The following is a 12,457-nucleotide window of genomic DNA, read 5'->3' as shown; positions in this document are numbered from 1 at the left end:
TGTGTGTGGGTGCTGCAATCTGTTTAGCTTTCATTTCATATGGAGGATGAACTTTTTCTAGAAATAAAAAGATGAGACAAATGAGGTAGAATGACTAAAAAAGGGAAATAATCAGCGCTCTTAGGAAGACGCTTGCTGCTGATTAATGTCAGTATGTGAATCAAAGTGTTCAGCACAGAGATAACACACTACAACTGTTTCATTAACCCTAGTCGTGCAGATTAACGATCCCCCAGTGGATTACTATCGACTCGGCACCGGATTGGTTCGATGAGCCGACCGACATCAAGACTTAATACCTGACTAACTGCTTCCAGTCAGTCTTTCCACTGGGAAATAAAAAAAACGGGTGAGGTGAATCCACAGTTAACCTCGCATTGCGCAAGCTCTTCAGCATAAAATGGAGAACAGGAAGACATTATAAATTCATTTCTAGGAATGCATTATTCTAGAGTGTTTTAGTAGCTATTCAAAATTAATCACGTTGGAGCTGCAGCAGTCATTCCTAAACATCTCTCCAGCTCAAGCAGTGAGGAGGAATTCAGGGCAGTGATTCAAACATCTCAATCGGTGCTTGTGGTGTGGCTGGCTGTGAGTCCGAGGCATATGTTGCTGGGTGTGTCTCGCACATTGTCAGTGTGTGTGTGTGTGTGTGTGTGTGTGTGTGTTGTGGGGGGTAGTAGTGAGTGGGAGCAACAGCTGCACAGCGGCCAACTTTTCAGGCCCGAGGCTTTGCTCAGTCTTTGATACAATTGTGATTAAATATTGGAGGATGATCTTGCCAGTAAGAAGCAGAACATACGAATGATCCTTGGATGATCTGAACAAAAAACAGGCTTTTTTGCCATTAAATGCTACCTGTTTTTTCATTTTACATTTTATGTGTGTCTGTAGACACACAGAAGGGGGCAGGGGCTCGAATTTCAAGAGGGGATTTGTAACACACAAATGGGGGGCAGGGGGAGGAGGGGTAGAAAGTCTGGGGGATACGACAAGGAACTCCACAACTTTCTTTATGTCACTCACAGTCATTAAACATCCCCAGCTGTCTGTAACCATCTGTACTGTTACACAAATGGTGAGCTTACAGCACCATAAACAATATAAACTATTAGTGCTGCTTCATAAACGAGCTATAAGCCATTGATGGGAACAATGTTTTCCAGATATGTTTGTTGGCTGTTTATCTGTTGAATGACTAGAATTGTGTAATCTCGGCCAAGAGAGGAAGACACATGTAAAGTATGACTCCTTGTAGTCTGGATATGAGCACCGTCTACCAATTATTTCATGATTAGCAGGAAGGATTTTGATACGATTAGATACATTTGTCTAAAACTAAATTTGCAAACTAACTTGCTTTGTCTATAAAATGTCAGAAAAAGAGGAACATTGCTTGTTATAATTTCCTAATAGTCCAAGGTGATGTCTTCATAATGCTTCTTTTGTCCAACTCCGATACACTTTACTTTCACATACAGCAAGACAAAGCAACTAATACTCACGTTTGGGAAGCTGGAACCTATGAATGTTTTATATTTGCTGCCAGAAAGAAAATTGTTGCAGATAAAACGTTTTGTCTATTCAGCTCTACACAAAACTTTCCTAACAGATAAAAGAGAGTCGGTATAAAGTGTGAGCATGACACAGTGAACGTCCTTCACATTCTCCTTCAGCGTTACACTTGTGTTATCGTTTTACACAAAGAACCTTTTATTAACATGTAATCACATATAATCTCTTTATTTGCATTTGCTACCACAGAAACTGATGATTTATTAGTGTAAGAGACCAATTCAGCCTTATTACTGATTAATAAATAATGTCTTATTATAAAAGCAACCAGGCAACAGCTGTTCCTATTAATGGCTTATGACTGATTGTTAAAGCATTAGAAACTATTTATAAACCAATAATTACAACTTTTACAGCTTTGTCTTATAAAGTGGCAACAAACAATCAAATGTGTGATACAAAGCTGCGGCATCTCTGCACACTGAGGATGTACAGTACAGTGATTGTAGTGGTTGGATAAGAAAAGCACAGTCTTTGGCAGAAAGCAGGAGTGTTGTGTCTAATGTGTCAATACGCTTGGCATTCTGGGGGGGCAGGGGGATGGGGAGGTGGGGGGGGGGGGGGGGGGCTTGAATCCTCAGGCCTGCTCACACTTTCTCACACTTGCCTCAGCACACACTCTGAGGATTGAGAACCACCTGTCTGATGAGTGATAGACACAACAGCTGCACTAGTGCCTGACCTTCAGCCAACACACACACTCCGCTGTTGTTGTTAAGCAAACTGCTGACACACACACACACACGTTTCCATTTTCATTCCTACACACCCGCAATCAGCTGAACACACACACACACACAACGCAAGAAAGATGCTTATGGGTCACACGGCGACCGCATCACGACAAACAGTTCTCTTCAATTTGTTGTGATTTCCGTAAGAAAGAGATAGATGGAAGAGATTCGTCACATATTTATACACATTTATTGAGCAAATAATACAGCCAGATACACGTCAAAGTGTGTATGTGTGTGTGGAAGGTTAGGCTGGGGTTACTGGTTGGTTGGAGGTGGAGTTGAGTCGACAGGAGAGGGTGGAGTCACTGTTTCAGCAGGTCTCTGCACCTCCACCTGGGAAAAAAAGAGAAAAAGCCACATATGTAAACAGAAGCAACTAAAAGATATTTATTTACATATTAAAATCAAATACTGGTAATTGTTACGTCCTCCATCTTAAGCCTCTTCTATCTTTGGTTTGATAAAGCAGAACAGATTTGGCCTAAAAACTGTGTTTAAAGGCCATTTCACAGAGATGTTAGAGGGGTATGGGGGCATGACGCTCTCCACAGGGAAAATTTGGGAGAATCTGTCTGTGGCGTGGGCGGCCATGTTTTGAGCGCCAGCTGGAGGCAGAGAGGGGACATGCTTCCCTAGCGCCTGCAGCCGGCTCACAAAAGTGCGCTCGCCCACGCCTCGGCGATTCTATGAACCCGTTTCTGCTGAGTTCTGTGTAGCAGCAAGTACAGGAGGTGCACAAAACAGCAACCTGTTACAATGTTACAATAGAATGTATTGTACAGCTTTAAAAATATTACACTGAATCAGTACCTGTTTAAAAGAGTCATAAATAGATGTACTGCAGAGCTACTCTGCAGATTTGCATTAGACTGCAAGGGGTTCCTGTTATTTTGTCCATCTGGATCTAGCCTTTTACTTCAGCATTTCTCTCAGATTTATCTCTTAAAAATGTATTAGAAGAAGATAAACAGGGTACAAGCAGACTGTGTGGTTCACCTTTGACCTGCTGTCCCTGCCATACATGAGCACAGTCTTCTTGTGGAGTGACAGATTATTACAAACATTTAGAAAGCACTCACTTTGCATTTTACCGCCAAGGAAAGTGTCAGATAATGTGGCTAAACTGTTGGCTTGTTTACAACCTGTCTGATGCTTTTTCTTGCCCAGTTAAACTCTGTTGAAGAGACGTGGCTGTGTTCCCAGATTTTAGTGGACAAATTATTCAATAAAGAAGCCTCTTGAGATACACTGTGTCATCTAGCACAATAAAATGATACCTAAAGCAATGAGAGAGAGAAGCGTTACTATTTAAAAACAGTCGCATTCCTCATGAAATGAAATCAAAAGCTAAAATAAAACATGTTGGGACAGGAACAAGATGAAGATAACATAAGATGGGAACAACTACGACGGCATTCAGATTCTGAGAGAAAACCTAAAAACAAGCTCAATTTAAATCAGTGGCATCAGAATGTTGGAGAGGATCAAGTGAAAAACATTTTTTCTGTTTGCCATGTTGAAGACATTCTGTGAACAAAACAACTATAGATAATTGAACTTATTATTGGAGCTCCTCGTGTTTGTGATGTCAAACAGACGTAACTTGTTATAACGTAAAGTGTCTCAATGATTTATTTTCACTTAAAACGTATCTGCTCTCAGCTGGAAACATATCTGTGGTTACAGAAATCAATGCCAACGCATTCATGATTGGAAAGAAATGAAATTGGAGCAAGAGATTATTTCATTATGAATAACAGATTATGTGACTGAATTTACTTAACAGAAGAAGAATTATCATACTTTTGGGTTTTTTAGGCTGTTGTGCTTTTTTCTATTTTAGATCTTGCCTTTTGTTTTTCATAAAATCTCTTCATTGTGCTTGTTTCAGTTTAATTTGTTTTGTGTTGTTGCAATGTTTCCAAATGACCTTTATCTGGTAAATTATCTCAGGCACATGAACAGTTTAAAAATGTAGTTGATGATGAGGATGATGATGTGGAGATGTTTACCAAAAATAACAGATGAAGAGGCACATATGAATCTTCCGCGGGACTGTTTTGTGAAATGAGGAAATTAAAACCTGAGTTGTAATAAAGCAGAATAATACTTTAATGTGTAAACTTTCAAAAGAGAAATACGAGAGCGTTTTCACTCCGTCTCTCACATCTTTGAACGTTCTGCCACATGAAGGAGCAACAGACGTTTTCATCTGCCGACACTGACGGTGACGAGCCAAGCTCAGCTCTTCTGTTTTTATAGAAAGAATTAGATAATCGCCGCCTGCCGGTGGGGCGTGTGCATTAAGCTTGTTTGCCAACAAATACTGAAAATACTGCAGTATAAATGTCCTTCAGGGAGGATCTTAGCCTGTTTCACTTTATAGCTCCTCCACTGATTGGTGCTGATGCTCTGTTAATACGTGGGACAAAAAGGACGGGACGGCTGCCCTCTACACACATAATACGCACGCTCAACACTGCAAACATTAGTGTGTCAGGTGATAATATGTCCTCTAAAACTGTAAAACGGACGCTCGGTCTCTCTTGCAGCAGCTCTGCATACTAATCCTGTACTTGTAAAAAAAAACCTCCACAAAGACGTGATCCAAATATCCCTGCGTTTAATGTCCGTCCGACTCTCACGTCCATACTTTGTCTTTAATAAAGTGCTATTTCAATTCCCTGACTTAACAGAATCTGTGTGAAAATAAAAATGTAGGCCACGCAGCACAGTATGCCATCAGTTGCCAAATCAAGGGTGTCTATTAATGAGTACTTTTTTTTTTCTTCATTACGTAATCAGTGATGCACAGAGAATGCCAGCAAAATATATTTCGCCTCGATGGCTCCATCCAAAATTAACTCTTAGCCTAGTTTAAATTAGAGGAATATATGCTTTTCCTTTAGTCAAACTTGGTTATGCTCAGACAGAGAATTCAACTTTGTTTCCATCCGAGTGTCACAAAGTACGTCTAGAAGAGAGCCTTGAACGCAGAGAGATTTAAAAATACTTCTGCCTTGGATCTTGAGTTAAGAGTCTGTGTTTGATGTCGAGTTCTGAAAAGAGCAGTTCGTCCTTCGTGAGGAGGATCAGACCTGCTTTTTTGCCTGAAGACTACAGCCCCATGCAACATCTCTGTTTTTGCCAAAATATAAATGCAAAGACATAAAAATAGCAGCGTTAAATCCAAACCTCTGGCTACTTTGTGAAATCTGCAGCCAGAGTGAAGAGAGAGAGAGCTGGCTGAATGTGGAACAGGCAGCAATTTGGACAAGTATCCAGCATCTAGACAGGACCAGTGTCCCAAAACACTAACAGCCCTCTCTGAGCTGGCCTCGGCCTTCAGCTTTGATGTCGCTACTGTTGGATGAGTGTGGTAGAAAACAGAGGCGTTTGTTCTTACCAGTTTCTCTGCCCGCTCCCTCAGTTTCCTCCAGACTGTGTGGTGAGCCTGCAGAGAGGAAGAGAGCATGACTAACAGGCACATGTAGACTCAAATTTACTACCTTTCCTGTGCCATACACTTCTGTGCTATCATACATCACAACTCTGATATTAGAAGGGCAATAAAAAGAGTCATATTAAGTGTTTTTTGTTTCATGCCAACACTGATTTAATAAGAATAATGTCACAAAGAGAATTTTTCCACCACTGAAATCCATATTAAAGCATTTTTAAGTGGGTTAGAAGGAATGTAGCTTCAGGGAAGCAGCAACTAACAGCATCTAGGTTTTCATTCCTGTGGGATCACTCGTACACACTAGCTGAAAACATCCTGCGCTTCACTTTCTGGATGCCTTTCGTGTGTTTAGGTGCTGTGTTCCCCACAAATGTCTGTACCTGCAGCTGCACAGGAAGGGAGAGGCCCTGCGCTCGTCGATGGAGGCCCCAGGGTCCCTGCCCCAAGCCGTGGAGGGCCGTCATCTCATATTGCGAGCACAGGCCCGTTCTGGCCACCAGAGGGCCCCCACTCAACAGCACATAGTCACCACACCTACAGAACAAGGTGAATGGTTGTGAGAGGTTAGGTGAGTGATGTATACAACATATACACTTCTTTAAATACAAGTAATGTGACAGGAAGCAGATATTAGCAGAAATTAATGTTTGAACCAAACTCTGTCCATCACTGGTAGAAGAATATCAATACAGCAATGTTAAAACACTCCTTTACAAGTTCAAGTCCTACATTTTACTGTTGTAGCTGTTTAAAGTGAAACTAGTTTTACCAGGTTTCATAAAGGTGGTTAGGGCTTCCCAACTTAGGGGATGGTCCCTATACAGAGTCACAAAATATATCTGGAGGGTTGTGAGATGATTAATGGTGTAAGAAAGAAGAAAAAAACATTTCTGCTACACAGAATTTTATTTTTTTGGGGTCTTTTCTCTTATCTTTGCTTTTAATGAAATAATGGATTATTTGACCACTTGGAGCCTTGAAAAACCATTTCAATGAAATGATCTGAGAAGTCTAGAGGGGACATCATTTTCTTAAGTAGAACTAACAATTAAGATGTCTGAAATGTGACATATATAATAATATGTATATAAAATTGTAATCTGAAAATTGTAGATGGAAATGTAGTGGAGTAAAAGTAAACGCTATTCTTCTAAAATGAAATACAGGCACCTCAGAGTTGTATTTTAAGTCAGTAAATATATGTTCCATCACTGCGTTGTGTGTGTAATGTTACCTGTAGAGCGTCACTGTGCCTTTGGTACTTTGCGCTGCTTTCTGCTCCACCTCCTCCTGTTTACACCTGAGAGAGAAACACAGAGAGAGATTATTGATGTCTTCATCTGTTTAGGAGAATACTTAAAAGGGAGAGAAAAAGAGAAGAAGACAGATGTACTGTAAAAAGACAGTACTGGCAAAAGACAGTATCAGTGGTGTTCAGAGCTGAGCAGGAGTCAGTCTACCTGCTGTGTGAGAAGACCTCCAGCGCCACAGAGGGCGCCACCTCCAAAGGCTCCCAGACCAGGTCCTGGTGGATCAGCTGCTGGGCTCCTCGGGTCAGAGAGCGCAACGACTCCTGGAGAGAAAAACAGCCATGTTGTAATACAAACCAAAGATCACACACTCATACATAAGCCCTGAAAACCAGAGCACTGACATATAAAGCCTCTGATTCATTTCTCCTCTCCAACAGCTGCTGACAAACTGACACAATTCAGAGGTGATAATAGAAAATTCACACTAATACATTAAAACCTTATTGTGGATGCACTAGCTGTGTCTCATTTTAAATATTTTTATGTTACTAAATTGAGCTAGAACTCTAAACTGGAGACACTTTCAACACCCAACAAACAGCAGTATTAGGCAAAATGTATTAACCTATAGTTTAACAAATAAATTCACTAGGTCCACTTACTAGCTGCTCTGGAGCTTTAACCAGTCTCACTGCTTAAAAAGCTTTTATTGTCACTGTCTTTCTTTATGATACAGAGACTGAAGACCATCTTCATCCAAATGAGGACCACAGAGGATGATCAAAAGCTCCAGAAAAAGCAGCAGAGTAAACCTTTTTTTGTCAAACTACAGTTTCCAAGGTCAAGAATTCAATTTAACACTCAATATCACTGTCATTTTGCTCAATAATGGGTGCTCTGAGAAGTTTCTTTAGATGTTCTGATATCTTTGAAATCCAGTTTAACTAATATAATACAAGCCGACCATAATATCTGTTATTTGTGAAGGATGGAGCTACAAACCATGTCTGAAAGCTACAAGGAATGAACTGTTGTTACAAGAAACATTTAGGGGAAATCTTCTTATTCACTTTCCTGCTGAGAAAATGGACATGATTGCAGAGGCTTAACTGAGGCTTAACTGAGGCTTAACTGAGCCTTTGACACCCGACCCCCACCTCCCCCACACACACACACCTCAGAGGGAGTCCATGAGTCCAGCTGAGGGTCGAGCACCACATCACAGCAGAATGCCCCTGAAATGACTGCAGGGAAATAGATAAAGAGTCTTTAACACACTTTTCAACAATGTAATGTGTAAAAACTGTATCTGCCAAGAACTATGTTAAATGAACCTGAATAACTGATGTCACAGAAATATTACAAGCATACTAAGAGCAGGCAGAGACCAGATGCCTCATCTCACTTTCAATTCTGTCTCAGACTTTACAGCAGAGATGTATTGATCAAAGACAAATCTAGAGACATGATGAGGAGCTCCTGTACCTGGAACCTCTGGTGTGCTCAGCAGCTCCACACTAAAATCGTCTTTGAACGCCGTCTCCAGCACCTGACCAAGCAGGGCAGCACAGGAACGCCAAAAAGCCTGAAGAGAAGGCAAGAGGACATGCTCAATCAAACTGTCCAAACTAAGACACCATTGTCATGATGTCACTTATTTATTTGTTCATTCTAGTTTCTCTTGTAGGGGCTTCACAGCATATATGGATTTATTGGTGCAGATGGCAAACGTTCCATATCTAAGCTAGAGCACTTTATTGCCTAAAAATGCAATTCCTTTCAGTCTAGTTCATGTTTTGCTGGAATTAAAAAGAAATGAGATTCCCTGACATTCCTCATCAAATCAGGAAGAAATAGAAGACAATGTTAGACATAAATTAGAAATGAACATGAAGTAAATGTCCAAAACTATCTGAAATCTGTATAAATAAGTCAATCTATTTTTGTAGGAGTACCTGGTTGACCAGTGTTGGGTCGCTGTCTTTAAATGTGAGCAGAGTGAGCGAGCAGGAGTGGGTGAGTGGCTGGTGGAGAGGCCACAGTTCACCATCTACCAGAGCCACAGCTGAGTTGGTCACATGATGCTCTGTCAGGTCTGCAGGAAAACACAGAGGACTTCATCTGAGTGCAAAACAAGTATTTATTTATAGTGCGACACACAGCGATACATTATTAATACATGCAAATGAAGGTGAAGTGCTCCTTTTCTACCAGCTTGGGGACTGTATGTTGTCACCTGAGTCACACCCATTCCCTGCATCTTCACGGAGGCTGATTTTGCATCTATTTACAGATTCGGGGCTACAAAGTGTACAGACTCAAACCCAGACTGCTTAACTAACCCCCTCTACTCTCCCTTTCACTCACGCTTGGCGCAGCTCAGCGGAGTGGACATCCCTTTGTTCATGACGAGCAGCGTGCCTTCCAGCCCCGGGCACTGCATGGACACCTCTATCTTCTCGACGCGGGGGTACAGAGATCTCTGCCTGGCCTGCTCTCTGGAGAAGACGGCATTGCGCTGGTTGAGGATCTCAGCGGCCGACGGACGAACAGCCGCCCGGGTTGATGAAAAGCCTGGAGAGAGGAGAAGGTGGATACGTTTGTTACTGTTAGATAAAAAAGTCCCTCGTTCATTTATCAGGCAACAAGCAGGCTATTTAGACTCAAGGCACCCAGTAACTGAGGCAGCAAACCCTAAAAAACATCACTGAGCCTCCTCAATGTTTCATGGTGTTAGTGTTTTTTTTCCTGTAAATATGGGTTTGGTGTGATTTTAAAAAGCTCTAATTTCCCAAAGCACTTTCTCCCAGAAACACTGCAGTTCTTCAACATGCATTTTAGCAAAGTCCAGTCTGGCTTTTTTGTGTCTCCCATCAAACCATTGCAACTTAAACTTGAAGATCAGCTTGGCTCTGTATTGAAGTTTTGGTTCTTTGTCAACCATGTTCAAACTGTTACAAAAACGAGCAGTACGTCTCATTAATAAGGCTGGTTTTTATGATCACACAAACCCATTGTTTATGAAGTTGCGTGGTTTTAAATTCAATGACTTGGTTTATTTTAAAATAATGCAAATAATGTACAGAGCTAAAATAAAGTCATTGCCCGAGCCGGTACAAAGACTCTTTGTACTCTGAGTGTAAATATGGTTTAAATAAGGAGATGCATTTCTGTTGTTGGGGTTAAACCGTGGAATAAGGCTGACTTAAATTTGACAATGTGTAATTCACTATAACGAAGGGCTTATAGGGCTATTTTTGAGAGTTAGACATTGAAATTGGTAGTCTTTTCTTTTTTCTCTTTTTTCTCTCATTTTCATTATCATTTGTTGGTGGGTATCTTAATTTAATGTGGCATTTTATGTAGGATAGGCATATATAAGCATTGTGCTTCTACCTATACCTTTGCAGTCATTAACATCATACATTAATTACTTTATGCTGTTATTTAGAATCTATATACTTATTGTATACTGTACTTTTCTGTTTGTTGTGTTGTGATGACTGAAGAAACACTACTACTCAATTCAAATTCAAATTTTGAAAGACAATATACAATGATAACCAGTATATAACACAGCGATAGACATAAAGATGAAAAATAAAAGTAGACACCCTTTGGCCTTAAACTTCTTTATAACATTGGTAATAATGGTCATAGAAATATCAAACTGTTTAGAGATAGTCTTGTAACCCTGTTTGGCTTTTTTTTTTAATGTCTTCAGACCACTCTAAAGTGTTCCTTCTGCTTCACATGTTCAATGTGATAACACAGGGTGGCACCAAACAGCAGAGTGACTGACTGGCTGCATGAATGATTACATGATTGGAGACACCTGTGACGTTTATTAACACGCTACAATCCGCTCAGAGTCTTTGTAGAATAAACATGAATTCAGTTATTTTCACAATTTTTTAGACATTAATTCACAATAAAATATCTTTTCATTTCAACCCTGTACAGGACAAATGGTGCATTATCTTAATACAATGCAAGAGAGCTACGTCTGCACTGTCTAATTCATTTATATAATGTGCATAAATCACTGTATCGTCACGTTTAGACTATGTGAGGTCATGCGTTTGATTATACAGGCGGTGAAGGAAGAATTTAGCCTAGTTAAATAATGATTAAACGCCTTTTATTAACAGCGTCGTGATGTGAAATTGACAATATTAGCTACATTAGAAAATGACACACCACGTTAGAGATTACACAGCCCGGGTTGATATAAAATATAACACGTAAAGCCCTTTTCGCAAGCGTTGAGAGCATCTTTGTGGTTTAAAAGGCAGTATATTTTATGCATTATGAAGCTACAACCTGCCATTAGCTCAGTTAGCTAACCGGTTAGCTCGCTACTTACGGCGGTGGAGAAGCTGACACACAGTCCTGGTCGCCATTATGAAGACTATTTCAACATTTACAGATAATAAAAAACCCTAAAACATATATAGAAGGACAAACGCTAAATGTCAACTATGGACGCCATGCCTATTTCGTGTGCACATCTACTTAGGTCCGGGCAGGAACTGAAATCGGCCGCAATAAAGTTCCGTGTCTTCTAGAAGAGGAGCTGCTGTTCCAGTTTGTGACAGCAGGTGTCGCTGTTTGCAGTCATTTTAAGCGAGCTTATTTAAAAGCTTAATTTATAACAGTTAAAAGAAACCCTGCAGTGATCATGGCGTGTGTGAGAGACAATTCCTAACATAATTACACTTGTATAATATTTTTTTTGATATTCTTACATTTGTGCTTCCACTTAAGTTGCGTTATTTATGACATCCTTCAAGAATTTATTTCTGCCTTTATTTGCCTCGGTCTCTCTTTTAGAACTGTTGAAAGACTTTTATACTGATTGAATTGAATCCAAAGTTATGATCTTGGCTCTAAAGTCTCCGAATTTCATCCTCTAATGGACTCTAATGGCGCTCACAATTTGACAAATGCTTGTTGGATTTTACAGAACCAGAATCAGCAGTAAGTGTTGGCACTAATGGCGGCAGCAGGACGCCGGACCAGCAGCAGCCGCAAGACCAAAAACATCATAAATCATCTTGACACAGGCAAAGATGGAGCCAGATTACTGCTAAATAGCAAAGCTGTGAGGCTGTTTTCATAGTGAGGGCAAATCTTATGACCTCTGAAGGTCTGGAGTAAAAAAGGACAGTGGTTACAGTGGTACATTGTTCAAAGATGTAAATGACACAAGAAAAATATAATCCCCATGTGATTTACACCAAATGATCACTCAACAAATAATAAGGCATGACACATTTGTGCGTAAAGATTTATTTTTTTGTTCAAAATAAGTGTTTCTGACATTGAACCACTAACATATCTGATGTGAATTAAGATAAATGAACACTACACTGACACTGATGTTCACTTCATACAATGTAACAAGGCAATTTGTATCATCTGTAAGG

The 12,457-nt window shown here is 40.3% G+C and overlaps 1 protein-coding gene across 1 annotated transcript; it reads right to left on the bottom strand.

The window, feature by feature from the left end:
* Nucleotides 1-2,480: 2,480 nt before the first annotated feature.
* Nucleotides 2,481-11,543, bottom strand: mrpl39 (mitochondrial ribosomal protein L39). Its single transcript, XM_062414883.1, has 10 exons — nt 11,395-11,543; nt 9,396-9,602; nt 8,984-9,123; nt 8,514-8,613; nt 8,205-8,272; nt 7,236-7,348; nt 7,010-7,075; nt 6,156-6,309; nt 5,719-5,766; nt 2,481-2,645 (listed from the first exon to the last, which is right to left on the bottom strand). Exons 1-10 carry the CDS (start codon nt 11,429-11,431, stop codon nt 2,568-2,570), a joined length of 1,011 nt encoding a protein of 336 aa, XP_062270867.1. The 5' UTR covers nt 11,432-11,543; the 3' UTR covers nt 2,481-2,567.
* Between the last annotated feature and the right edge of the window lie 914 nt (nt 11,544-12,457).

The sequence above is a fragment of the Scomber scombrus genome, chromosome 24 (assembly GCF_963691925.1).
Source record: "Scomber scombrus chromosome 24, fScoSco1.1, whole genome shotgun sequence".
NCBI classification, from domain to species: domain Eukaryota; kingdom Metazoa; phylum Chordata; class Actinopteri; order Scombriformes; family Scombridae; genus Scomber; species Scomber scombrus.
This window is presented reverse-complemented; position numbering and strand designations above follow the sequence as displayed.